Raw genomic sequence first — 12,798 nt, forward strand, 5'->3', positions numbered from 1 at the left:
AAACTCCCTGCCTTTCACTCTCTCTCTCTCTCTCTCTCTCCTCCTTTAATCACTCCTAATATCGCCTTATGGAGCTCGGTTTCAAGTTTTGTCTGATAACACTCGTGTGCAGCGCCTGGGGACCCTTTTACTATGTTAAAGGCACTATATAAATGCAAATTGTTGTTTGTCAGTAAGACCAGGATAATATTTATTACAAAACGATCTTTTTTGTAGCTGTGTTGAACCAGATTGCTGGACATAATCTGTCAATAATTGGCAGTTAATTAGTAACAATACCCTCTTGGACTGATATAATTTAGAACTCTTGTCCAGTGTAGTCAGAATTACTATATTTAGAAAAAACACAGAAGGGGCAATGTTCATCATCTTGGGAACATGTACTAATCCGAAAACCAAGTTCTGAGCAAATAGCCATTCTTGGCTGCACACCTGGGATATATGCACAATGCAGCAGCCAAGAAAGGAGAAGAAATGAACATAAAGATGCCTCCTCTAGTAAGCTGGCATTAATCTTGTGAATGTCAGTTTTACAATTTCTGAAAAAATATGTTCAAGTGCAATGGGGTAGAAGTATACTATTTCTTCCACTTATTCAGTGAGTTTTGTGGGGGGTGCAGAATTCATTGAGATGAAGGATGTTGGTGCTGAGGAATGGAACAATTTCCCATTTCAGGTTAGGTATACCGTGGCTAGATGCAGAGGAAAGCTTTTCTGCGATTCTTCCCTAACATGCCTTAGCCCCAAGCTCAGAAGTGCATTCCTTACTGCACCAAAGTGACCTATGTCCATTTTCCACTCCAGCCATTCTCTGACATTTCCAAGTGAAATTACAAATTAGGGGCAGCTTTGTGCTAGAGGCCCATCCCGCTAAAGTCTGGATTGGGACTGCCCAATCTCATTTCTTGTAAATGAGCCAGTAAACATAGGAACTGTCTGGGCTGAATTTGAATCCAAGTCTCGAAGGTGAAAGACTAGTGTCGAGACCGCTGTAGCCCAGTCCATCGCAAATATTCATTAATTTGTGAGTGAAAACCCTATTTGAAGCATTGTACCGATATAATCTGGGTGAACCCAAAGCATGTCAGCAAAGACAGTTTGCCTGCAACTGTGATAAGAACTTGACTGTGGACAAAGGGGTTAGTTACCACACGCCTTTTACTGTGTCTCAAATACTCTAGCTGTGCACATTATCAGTGAACAAGAGAAAACAGCTAGAGAAAATTAGTACAGTGCGGGAATGGTGACACTTCCAGTTTATAACTATGAACTAGGAAAAACATCATTGCACAAATTCATAACTACAAATATTTATGTTCACAAAGATGAAAATGTTACCCATACTTTCACCTCCACTTTGAAAATACCGTCGTCCCCATTCTTTGCTGAGTTGGCTGATCTTAGCCAGGACAGCAGTGAGGGTGGGGGCACACTGCAATCGACTCTACTGTCACTTGGGTAGGGAAGCTGGTGTTCAGCTATGCATTGACCCTTGCTGGGAAGAATGGGTATGTGTACATCATGTAAGGATAGGACTGACTCTGGGTGTGAAGGCCTCAAGGTGGAACAGCCTATGAACATTCACTACCTAGACTTTATGTGAACAATGGCTACTTCGGCAAGGTATCAGAATGTGGAAGAGTCACTGTCTGCAGAAGAGGAAGGGGAAAACCATTCAGGTGACAACATTACTTTTCATTACACGCACTCTGCAGACAGACAGAAAGGATGGAGAAGTAGAGATGACACCAACAAAGATAACTGATAATTAATTGTAGAAACATAGGGGAAGTACTCATTTGGCAGTGATAAATAACATGCCTAGTATTTTTAATTAACGCTGTGGAGCCTGCAGCTTTAAATAATCATATCTTACTATAATATTGTGTGTACTGTTATTTCATGACCATAAACTCTGAATTCAATTTTAATTTAATAAACTTTTAATATTGTCAATGTTATTAATCCATTGATGTGAATGCTACCAGGCATCAGCTACATGAACCCAACACCTGTGGCTAGCAAAAAAGTGACCAAAATGAAAAAGATGCTCATGAATTCTCACATACCCCATGTCACATATAACAGATGTCACACATTGTTTTGTCCTCTGTTTTAATTGGGGTGCTTGCTTAATTAAATAATATTTTTGGGAATATTTAGCATTATTATTACACAAATTTTGTGGATAGTGTCAAATTGGTTCCATGTGCAGGATTATTTGGTATAATGTCTTAGCCCCTTTATCTCATCCTCTGGTATGAATATCCTTTAAAAATGTGTTCTTATTTAAGGCAGGGCAATATTAATTCAGTTAGTCCTCCTGACCTCTGTAGTCAGTAGTGGATGCAAAAGTAAGCCTTCCTGCCTCACTGCTTGCTGTCAGGAAAATGAGCACTGTAATGGCTTGCGAAAAGGTGGAGCTACAGGTCCCCGCATCAGCACAGATTGAAAATACTGTAGTAGGATTGATGACGTTTGCGAAAGATTACTAAAATGTAATCGTTTGATTGACACACTGTAGCGGAAGAAAATAGGCATTAGCCTGACATGCTAGTTCCTTTGAAGAAAAATACTTTAAACTCAGCATTTAAGCAGTGTTGAATTTCAGCGCCTTCTTTTAGAATAAGTTTCTAAACGAAGCCAAAATCTGCAAACTGATTAAATCTATTGTGGCTGTTCCAACCTCCTTTGAAGTCCCAAATCACTGCGAATGCCTATTATTAAAAATGAAATAGCATGGTTGTTTTAGTCAGTACGCCCAACTCTCTCGAGTTTACAGGTAACAGTATATCTCTCTCTTTTCAACAGGTAGCATCTGATGCAGAGGGAGAGGGGCGGAGCACAAACCATATTGATATGAGTGACAAATTTAGTGTGAACTCAGAGTGAACTCATAGATCCAGTTACAATCCACAAAATGCAGAATATATTCCAAGTAAACAAAACCCCAGATTGAATTAATTTCAGAACTGCAGTCGAGTGTCTGGTCCGTTTTTTAGTGTGGAAGTGACTCAGTTTTTTTGGGGGGGAAAGAATCTGTCAATATTTGAGGTCGGTTAACCACTGTTCCAGAAATACAACAAGTCTGCAAAAGAACAGGGCGTTCAGTCTTGGGGACTATCACGCACTCTCTAAATCGATGTTAGATTTAAGATGCAGAACTTCAAACACTATATAGAAACATTAAAAAAACCAAATTAGATTTATTACAGCTGTCGACTTTAATTTTGTGGCTGAACAGCGCCGTCGATTGCATTTTGCAACGCCAGCTTTTCCGCTTTCCCCGCCGAGCAATCGGTGTAAACACGTTTTTCCCAGTTGATGGGCACTTAACACATCTCCCCCCCCCCCCTCCCTATTGCTGTATTCTTCTGGAATAAAGTCCAATTTAGCTGTCAAAATGGCAGTGCGTGTGTTTGTTTTTGTGTGTGAGTAAGCTGCCGGCCATGTGTTTACTCAACGTAACTCACTCTCGTGTTGGTGGGCGGACTTTATGAGCAACAAGCTCCTCCTCACCAACCTAACTTGAAACGGGGGAGCGAGAGAGAAAAAAAAATACCCCCCAGTCCCTGCCTCTGCCGCTATTGGCCGCGCGTCCCCGGTTTGACGGCACACGGCGACGGTGATTGAAGCAGCCGCCTGTCCATCAAGCCGGCTCTCCGCCTACCCTTTGTACGTAGGGCCATCAGGGTAGGTGGCTCTGTCGGAGTTCGGCGTAGTACAATACAGCGCTTGTCTGCGAGGGGAGGAAAGTAGGACAAATGGTACGACAGGGTCACGAAGGTTTATGAGCATTATTATTAGCGATTTGTCAACGTGTCGCAGCTCTTTGCTCGGTTCCTACTTTTTTCTGGAGGGGGGAAAAATAATCAATTTTGTGGAGCTACGACGACTTTTTTTTGCAGCCTGTTTATGAAGTGACGAATTAACTTTTCTCTCTACACGGCACACGAGGAGGAAAAAAAGTACAAAGTGGCGTTGGGGGGGGGGGAAAGGAAATTTAAAAAACCTCACGAGTCATGGCTGAGGCACCGCAACTGCAACAGGTCGTCGAGATCGACCCCGATTTCGAGCCGCAACCCCGGCCCCGGTCGTGCACCTGGCCTCTACCCCGGCCGGATTTCAGCTGCGCTTCATCGCCGGCTTCGGTGAAGCAAGAAGGGCCGAGCGAGTTCAGCCTGACCCCGGAAGGGGCCGGCCGGGTGAGCGCTTCGGTGTCGCCGGCTCTGGTGCTGGAGGAGCAGGACGAGGATTTCGAGCCGAAGCCCGCCGTTCTGGGACCCTCCGAGTGCTGCGGCGACTTCCAGTGTCAGCAGCAGGATGGTTGTCCCCATCAACATCAGCACCAACAGCAGCCGCAACATCAGCATCAACAGCAGCAGCATCAAGCCCCCTCGACCGGAGCCGCTTCTGCAGCCCAGAGGAAGAGCAGCTCGTCCCGGAGAAACGCTTGGGGGAACCTGTCATACGCCGACCTCATCACCAAAGCCATCGAGAGCTCCCCGGAAAAGAGGCTCACTCTGTCCCAGATTTACGACTGGATGGTCAGGAGTGTGCCTTACTTCAAGGATAAAGGAGACAGCAACAGCTCTGCCGGATGGAAGGTGGGAATAGTTTGTTTTAAAAGTTAAAAAAAAAAAATTATTCAATCTATGTTGAGGTCAGCGTGCACGCGAACTTTCAACTGAATTGGTTGTATTTAATTTTTTTAAAATCAGATTGTTTTGGTAAAATTTCCACGCTACCATTTGGAAGATTATTATACTTTCCACGTCCACTTAGCGCCAATTGTTGTCCAGGAGGAAGGAAGTCTGATGGGGATGATAGGAGAGACTCTCTCAAAGATCTGACCGTGTTTAAATAATCCCGCTTTTAGGAAGGTAAAATATATTTGTTTAAAAAAAACCCGAAACTTTTAATAAGATTTTAATACTAACCACAGATTGTGCAGTCCGCAGAGATAAGAGATGACAATTTAAATCATATTTTACCACCTGTTCTAAAGAGTGGGATAATGTTGTGTTCAATAGAAGACCACATGTGCCAGTTCTAGTATTCGCTACTTAAGTAATCAAGGAATTGCCCATTACCCAAACGGATGAAATCGCGCTGCGCTCATTGACAGTTTGACTTTAGATTTCCAAATGCAAACTGAAAGAAATAGATAGCATCTCCCACATCCCAAGAACGAATACAAAGTACGGTTATAAAGACAGGAAATACCGTACTGTTAAATATGTGCTGCCATTGTACTTTGCATTATTGTCAAAACTTGTATAGCCTTGGCAAACAAGCGACTTGTAAATAAATCGATATTGTCTGACGTACTTCCCAAGTTCCCTAAACCAAATAAAGCATTTTATGACATTCGATAGCGGTAGATACTCTGTACCGCTTTCAAAACGTTTTCTTGAGGGGGGAGGGCGCCAGGTTACAGACTCCTTTCTCCCCCATAAATAACATCTATTTACATTCTTAATTTATCACCGGTTTATGTGAAGAAGAGGACTAGGAGTTGGAGAATATCGGAAATCTCTGGAGTAAATGTTAATTGTTCAGTGGCTATTGGTTTTCCCGTGATGTATTAGTTCAACCCAGATCAGCATAGCAATGTAATATAGGCACGTCCCGACGCAACAGGTAGTGTTTCGAAAGGCTGTTGAGGAGCAAGAATCTTGTCGTTTTAAAAATAAAAACAAATTGCTGGCAATACACAGATCAGTCAGCACCTCCTAAAGAGAAAGACAGATTGACGTGCATCTGCAGCGTGTAGCTGAACTATTGTACCAGGACTAAGTAAGTTTGAGCTTGATAAAAGCATATGCGCAATTGATAAAATGCTGCCAACATACCTAACTGTATACGTTCCAGTTCAAAAAGTGCGATTGGTTGGCGTTTCATAGACGTGATTTTAAATAACCCCCGCGTTCACGTTAAAGTTTGCAACCCGCACCGCTCCATAGACCAGAGCTCAATCATGCCCAATGCCTGTCCGTGGTCGGCAAATCTTGGGTAGACATTTGTGCCGATTATATTACAATATACTCAGGCAGGACATCTTCTTCTGTTTTTAATTCTAATTTTAAGCGGAAACAGTCTGCTGCCGTGCATTATCTGGCCTAATTTTGGAGGGGGGGGGGGAGATTTTAGTCATTGTATGTTATGTCAATAATGGAAGTAATTGCCCGATGAATCACGCACCAGCGCATCTGCAGGTCTGGCCGCAATGTTTTTGTCTCAATCGCTATCGCACGCGTCTGTCACTCACGCCGCACCCTAACCTGCTGTAACCGCTTGTCCCCGCCCCTGCCCCGATCTGATTGGCTGGGCTGCGTCACTCCGCCAGGACTTTCAAAGGCTCCTGCAGCTGCGATTGGACGGAGCCCGCTGTCGATCATTCCGGGAAGGCAAGCTTGCTGTTTTGGGAGCGGTGACTCCAGTGACGGGCTGAGAGAGTGACTCATTGACAGAAACAAAGTTACGCAAAGATCTGCAATAGTTGAAAGTTACCTTGTAACTTAGTAATCACCTCTCATCTGGAAACAAAACCGGCGCTAATTTCTTTTTTCCCCCCACACATCTTTTGGAGAAGGGCTGCATTGTTTCTTTGTTTGGGGGGTGCAACAGCCAAGGAAAAGGCTTCGATTAATAAGAATCGCTCCGAATCAGATTGTGACCTGTTCCTTTGTCAGCTTTCCGTTTTCTCTCGTGACTTGCAACAACTTGGACCAGTTTCATGTGTTTTTGTAGTTTTATTTTCTTTGTATGTGTCGCAGTGTTGTTTTTGATAATCAGAATGGAAATGGATTTGACGTTTCTGTCAAATGAATTGTGCTATACCCTTTGTTGAGCCAAGAAAAAAAAACAGCAGCAGCTAGCGGAACGGTTCGTTATTTTTACATCTTCCGGCAAAACAGCCACAATAAGCCGTGATGCATTTCCTTATAGGTTGGAAAATAACACATTTTTCAGAATTGACTCATTTGAACCCGTTTGAACTATTCAATGTTTACGTTATTGTCAGCTTGGAATATAAATTAAATTGTAAAGGTGGGAATTACCTGTCTTGTAAACTGCAAAACTGACAGAAGTTTATACCTGGGACTTTTTGCAAAATATCCCTCTACTTTTGTTTTGGAACCATGGCAGGTGCAGATGTTGGGTGGCTCCAGCTGTACTTGTAATTGCACCTGTGAAATGTAGTTCTTTTTTTAAAAAGCTACAACTATTTTTATAATATGGTGGAATATTAAATACCACCTGACTGTGACAATGGTATATTTGTTCTGATAACTTCAAATTTATGTTAATGTCATAGCATTTTTTATCTTATGCCAAGAGGATTAATACTGATTTTTACCCGATGGCCCATGAGGTGCTGAAGGTTGGCAGGGGTTTCTGATCAGATTACTGTGCTATTCTTTGAATCTGCTTTTTCATCTTTGTTTTCCTTTTGACACTGTGCTCATGTCCTGTACACTGATCCTTGATCTTCTTACCCTTGTAGATCTACAGGAGAGAACACAATCTGTTCTTTCTGACTACTTTGATAAGAGTGCGTATTTCAACCTCACAGAAAAAGACAAAACACAACTTCACCTATAAAAGTTTGTGTGTTCAAATCTGACCACTGACTGGCCAACCTTATTAAGTGAACTGAATAAATCTACAGTAGTGATTAAGTGTAAAATCTATACACAAGTCAATTTACCTGTACAATGCAACACCTCTTTGGAAAAGTATTGTATAATTTTGTATTTTCGTTCCAATCTTCTACTATATTTAGAATCTGATTCAAGAGAATGATTTAGCTGCAAAGCAGAGCAACTGGAAACTGCTAACATTTGTTGTTAAAGCAGTTATATTCTAGCACCTCATTCGAGCATAAATATAGGGTTTGTTGTAGTGAATGTATATAAATATAAGCTGCATTATACCAGCACTATGATACAAAGTAGAACAGTCCCACTTCTGGCATTGAGTGAACAGGTGCTAGCAGATGTAAAGAAATACATTTCTTTCACCTCTTTCCCCCCCCACCTCCAAATGGCCTTTGACCAGTCTTGTCTGAGCTTGGAGAAGCGTGTTGATCAGCTTCTTGTTATTTGAGTTGGTAGTTTTAAACCAATGGCCTCTCCCCTACAACTCGACTGTTTCTGAAGAAGGGTTTCGATCTGAAACGTTAACTCTGTTTCTCTCTCCACGGATGTTGCCTAGCCTGCTGAGTTTTTCCAGCATTTTCTGTTGTAGTTTTGAATTTCCAGCATCTGCAGTATTTTGCTATCGTGTTTTTTGACTGTGTTTTAAGGCTTTTTAAAGAGTTCTCTAATATTAGACTGGGTACATGAAGAAACATATTCCTATTAGTGTAATCGTGGGATACCTTTTTAAGTATTCGAGAAGCATTTCTGCATAAAAATAAAGTTGGACTTCCCCCTTCCCCACAGATGATACCGTGAGTTGAGAAAACTTCCTCGTGTTTTTTTTCTTAATTAGAAATTTATCCAAAGTCCTACTGAAAGGTAAAAACAGAAAATGCTGGAAATACTCAGCAGGTCAGGCAGCATCTGTGGAGAAGTTCTGACAAAAGGTCACCGACCTGAAACGTCAACTCTGTTTCTCTCTCCACATCTGCTGCCTGACCTGCTGAGTATTTCCAGCATGTCCTGTTTTTATTTCAGATTTCCAGCATCCGCAGTATTTTGCTTTTGTCCTACTGAAAGATGTTTGATGAATGACTGTTCTGAAAACTATGGCTTATTTTCAGATTTTTTAAATGACAAAACTATGATTGCAATCTTGTCTGAGAGGTTTCCTGTAGGTTCTTTATCCCTCCATACTTCCTAATTGTCAGATTTTGCTTCAGCTGATGAAAAATTCAGCTTGGTGTGGTCATAGCTGTGAATGAACAACTAGGTATAGTTACACAGAAGTCAAATTTTTGATAGCTAAATGAAAAATAAAAATTATTCCTAATTAATTACAATCCAATTTGTAGATCTAGGTTTGTATGTTCAGGTTATTTTCTAATTGTTTTTTCATGAAGAAATGTTGTTGGCCAAGAATCAACCAGCCAAGAATTGTCTATTGTAGGATACTGGCATCATTGGCTAATTTGCTAAATATGAGCAGACATAGGTTTTAAGGCCTAAAAATTCGGTTGCTTTGCGCCTCCCGTTAGTGCCCTAAGAGGCAAAGCAACTAGCGCCCGGGCGTGGCGCCGCTAACGCCTCCCGTGAAATTCAGCGTGCGCAGCGCCCTGGCCGCGATCTTTGGTAACTTCCCCTGACTTACCGCCAGACGCTATGTCCGACAGGGTCAGGGGGGCCTACCCGTGGGCGGGGCGGCGCAAACTAAAGGGGAGGTGCCGGGCGGCCATTTTTGTTGCTGGCTGCCTGCCAGCACCTGCCCCCTCTACCGTTCCCGGCCTCCACTGCAGCCCCCCTGCAGAGTGCCGGTTGTGCTCTGTGAACCCGGCACGTCTCTTGAATGCCGGGCTCTTTTGCCGGCACTCCGATCCCTGGTGGCCCAGCTGGGCCCCGGGTCATGCTGCACTAGGCCCCTCCCCTTTAAGAAGGGGAGGAAGGCCTGCAATACCACGGTGCGACGTGCCGCAGTGTGTGGTGCTGCGGCATGTAGTGACGCAATTCACTCGCAGTGCCCCAAGGCATCCAGTACTATCCCGCTTCCCTCTTGGGGCGCTACCGGTGAATTTCAGCTGCGGGGGTGCTAATTTTTTCGGGGTGCTGGTGAAGTTAGCGCCACAAAGGGGGTGCGACTCAATTTTTCTCCCTAAATGCTTAAGCATTACAGATAACCCTCCTCTGGAGTGTAAATGTATTTTTTTTTTTTTAATTTGATGTAATATGCGGTTTTCACTTTCAAATCTCACCCTTGTAGATAACTTTATACTTCTCATGAAGTGATATAGTAGTACTACCGATGATTGCAGTCTCTATGCCTGAAACTGTTCATTGTAGTGCCTGCTTCTCCCCAAGTTTAGTAATACGGTTGCTTACTGATAAATTTAGGACCACTAAAATACCTAAAGAATTAGTAGTGTGTGTTAAGGGAAAGCCCGTGTGCCGGCCTCTTTGTATCTGGCAACAGGATCATAGTGCTGAATGGTGTCACTGGTAGCAAGGCTGGACCTGTTGGTCATCAGAAGTGTTGTTAAAGACTTGCTATTGGAGCACAATATATTTAAGTTGATGGTATTTTAGCTCTGCAGAAATGTTCTTAATGACTTTAAAAAATACATCAGAAATGGGATTCAGTTATTAGAAGTGCACCAAGGGAATACTATGGAAAAGTGGGCTAGATGGGTCAACGGTCATCTCCTGCCGAAAACTGTTACTTACTTTGCAATAAAATCCAATAACGCTTGTCAAATATAGGGCACATGCAAGAGGGCGGGGGGAGAAAAAATGCAATCGATACAAATTTGCTGTGTTGTGTCAATCATGATGATGGGACTAGAAGTGTTAGCAGCAGTCATGAGAGCAGGATGAAGAGTGTTAGCTGCAATGAGTCATATTACCTACACATTTCAGTTTCACTGGTTTAAATGAGCATGAAAGTATCTAGTCTCGCCCAAACTGATGAGCAATAGTTCAGTTACTCAGGTAATTGTGGTTCTAGTCCTGTTCCTGTGATTAACCGTTCACAGTTGCAGTTTTGGGCGATGGCGCTTTGCTTCTCAGTAGCTCTGCATTCGCAGTGAATTTCCCATCATCCTTGCATTCATATTATCTTCAGCCAGACGGATTGGGTGGCCAGCCCAGACAGTAGTGCTACATCTCAGTTGACTCAGCAGGTTGTGGGCTTGAAAGATTTGAGGAGAAACCCATTTTCTCTTCCACAGATTATCTTCCCTTCATTCTTTTCATCCCCTCCCTTCAAACGCCAGCCAGGTTCTTCCCTCTCCTGGGGAAGTCCAAGCACTGATCCCGATCAGGAGCTCTCTTTTCCGACTTCCAAATTAAAGGCTACAGTATAAAGGCGGTTGAAGCCATCAGATTTTTTTCCCTCTAGGTTATGGTTGAAGTGGAAAGTGATCAGCTGCCATTCTAATTGCAGAGTTATAACACAGCATTGGTTAACAACTGTGGAGATATCAGGCTTCAGTCTGACAGCACCCTGTGGTTTTAGGCACACCCTTTCTACACAGTTGACAGCTTTAATTGGAATTAAGTGGTGAGGCGCATGCTGCTAGTTCAGTGACTACAGTTTGTAGGTTTGGGTTATAAAAAAAAATTGTTGAATAGTTAACTTGCTGTGAACATCTTAATTAAAAAATTTTAACACCTTGTTATCTACTATGTGTTACTATCTCATTTTCAATCGAGACTCTTTGGCTAACTCCGTTATCCAAAATAGGTTTAATTTGAAAATAACCGACTTGCCCAAAATTGGAATTTCTGGTTTCAAATCTGTTTCTTTTTGTCGGTAATCAGGTGAGATGATCTGATTTGAGCCAGTTTCTCCCTTTGGCAGTTCCACCCACTCAACGCCAGCAGAGTACCATACTTACTCACCGACAATTGACTCATCTTTTCAAATCATCACATGCATGGGAGGTTAATTAATTCAAATCATACTTTCAGTACTTGTGTTCACATGATAAAGATCTGAGTACTTGTACGGCCCACGTTCCAACTGCAGCCCTTGTGAACCTCTGTTTCAACGCCAAGCAGAGTCCTCCTCACTTCCCACCACTAGTCTTGATTAAGTTAGTGTGATCACACTACTGGTTTTGGGATGGCTATCTGGTAATTTTTGTATTGGAAAAAGTCTGGTTTTTCAAATGGCTGTGAAAAGAATAATGATCCATCTGTGCATTGGAAGTTATCTCTCTGTACATGGTCACTTTTTAGTTTTTCCATACCATGGGTGGCGTGTATGGTATCAGCCTTGGCTCAGTGTTAGCACTCTCCCCTCTGGGTCAGAAGGCAATGGGTTCAAGTCCCACTCCAGCGACTTGAGCTCATAATCTAGGTTGACACTTCAGTGCAGTACTGAGGGAGTGCTAAACTGTCAGAGGTGCCTTCTTTCAGATGATGCGTTAAATTGAGGCCCCGTTAATCCTCCCAGGTGGACGTAAAAGATACCATGGCATTATTTGAAGAGGAACAGGTATGTTCTCCTGGTGTTCAGCTGACATTATCTTTCAACCAGCACCTACAAAACAAATGATCTGGTCATTTCTCTCATTACTGTGTGGGACTTTGTGTGCAATTGGCTTTTGTGCTTCCCTACAATTACAAAAGTGGCTACATTTCAAAATATTTAATTGGCTGTAAAGCACTTTGGGATGTCCTGAAGTTGTGAAAGGTGCTATATAAATGCAAGTTCTTTCTTTTCTATATTAAGGAGCTCAGATTGGGGTTGGACAGGAGGAAGAAGCTAGGGAAGTTCGCACTCACAATCTTAGCGCAGTTCGGTTCAGTTCAGGGCACATACACAGAATTTTCTTTTGTGATGATTGGTCAATAAACAGTGTGACTTTACACTGCCAAGCTCCTAGGAATCCAGCCCAGACGGTTTGGCTGTGCTACCATTCATGTACAATGTTACCAGTAATTGCAAGTATCTATGCTGTGCAACTATTTCTAATAATAGTGCACTATATATGAGTAATACCAATGATATGAAAGTCTGTGTATTGTATAAATATTACCAACAATAATTACAAATGTTCATGTATCAAAGTGGCGCAAATAAAGTTTTTATGGGTATTGGAAATGTAGGCAAGTTTTGTGTGAATGTTGGCAAGAATTATACTATGTGTATGCA

General features: G+C 42.5%; 1 protein-coding gene across 1 annotated transcript in view; it reads left to right on the forward strand.

Moving 5' to 3' along the window:
* The first annotated feature begins 3,899 nt into the window (after positions 1–3,899).
* Positions 3,900–12,798, forward strand: part of foxo1a (forkhead box O1 a) — a 91,707-nt gene continuing 82,808 nt past the window's right edge. Inside the window, exon 1 of the mRNA XM_085999416.1 lies at positions 3,900–4,607. Within this exon, the coding sequence (XP_085855542.1) occupies positions 4,023–4,607 (585 nt within the window). The 5' untranslated portion in view covers positions 3,900–4,022. The remainder of the gene's footprint in view (positions 4,608–12,798) is intronic.

Source organism: Somniosus microcephalus, chromosome 10, assembly GCF_052327205.1.
Source record: "Somniosus microcephalus isolate GS21.2 chromosome 10, FLI_Smic_1.0, whole genome shotgun sequence".
NCBI lineage: Eukaryota > Metazoa > Chordata > Chondrichthyes > Squaliformes > Somniosidae > Somniosus > Somniosus microcephalus.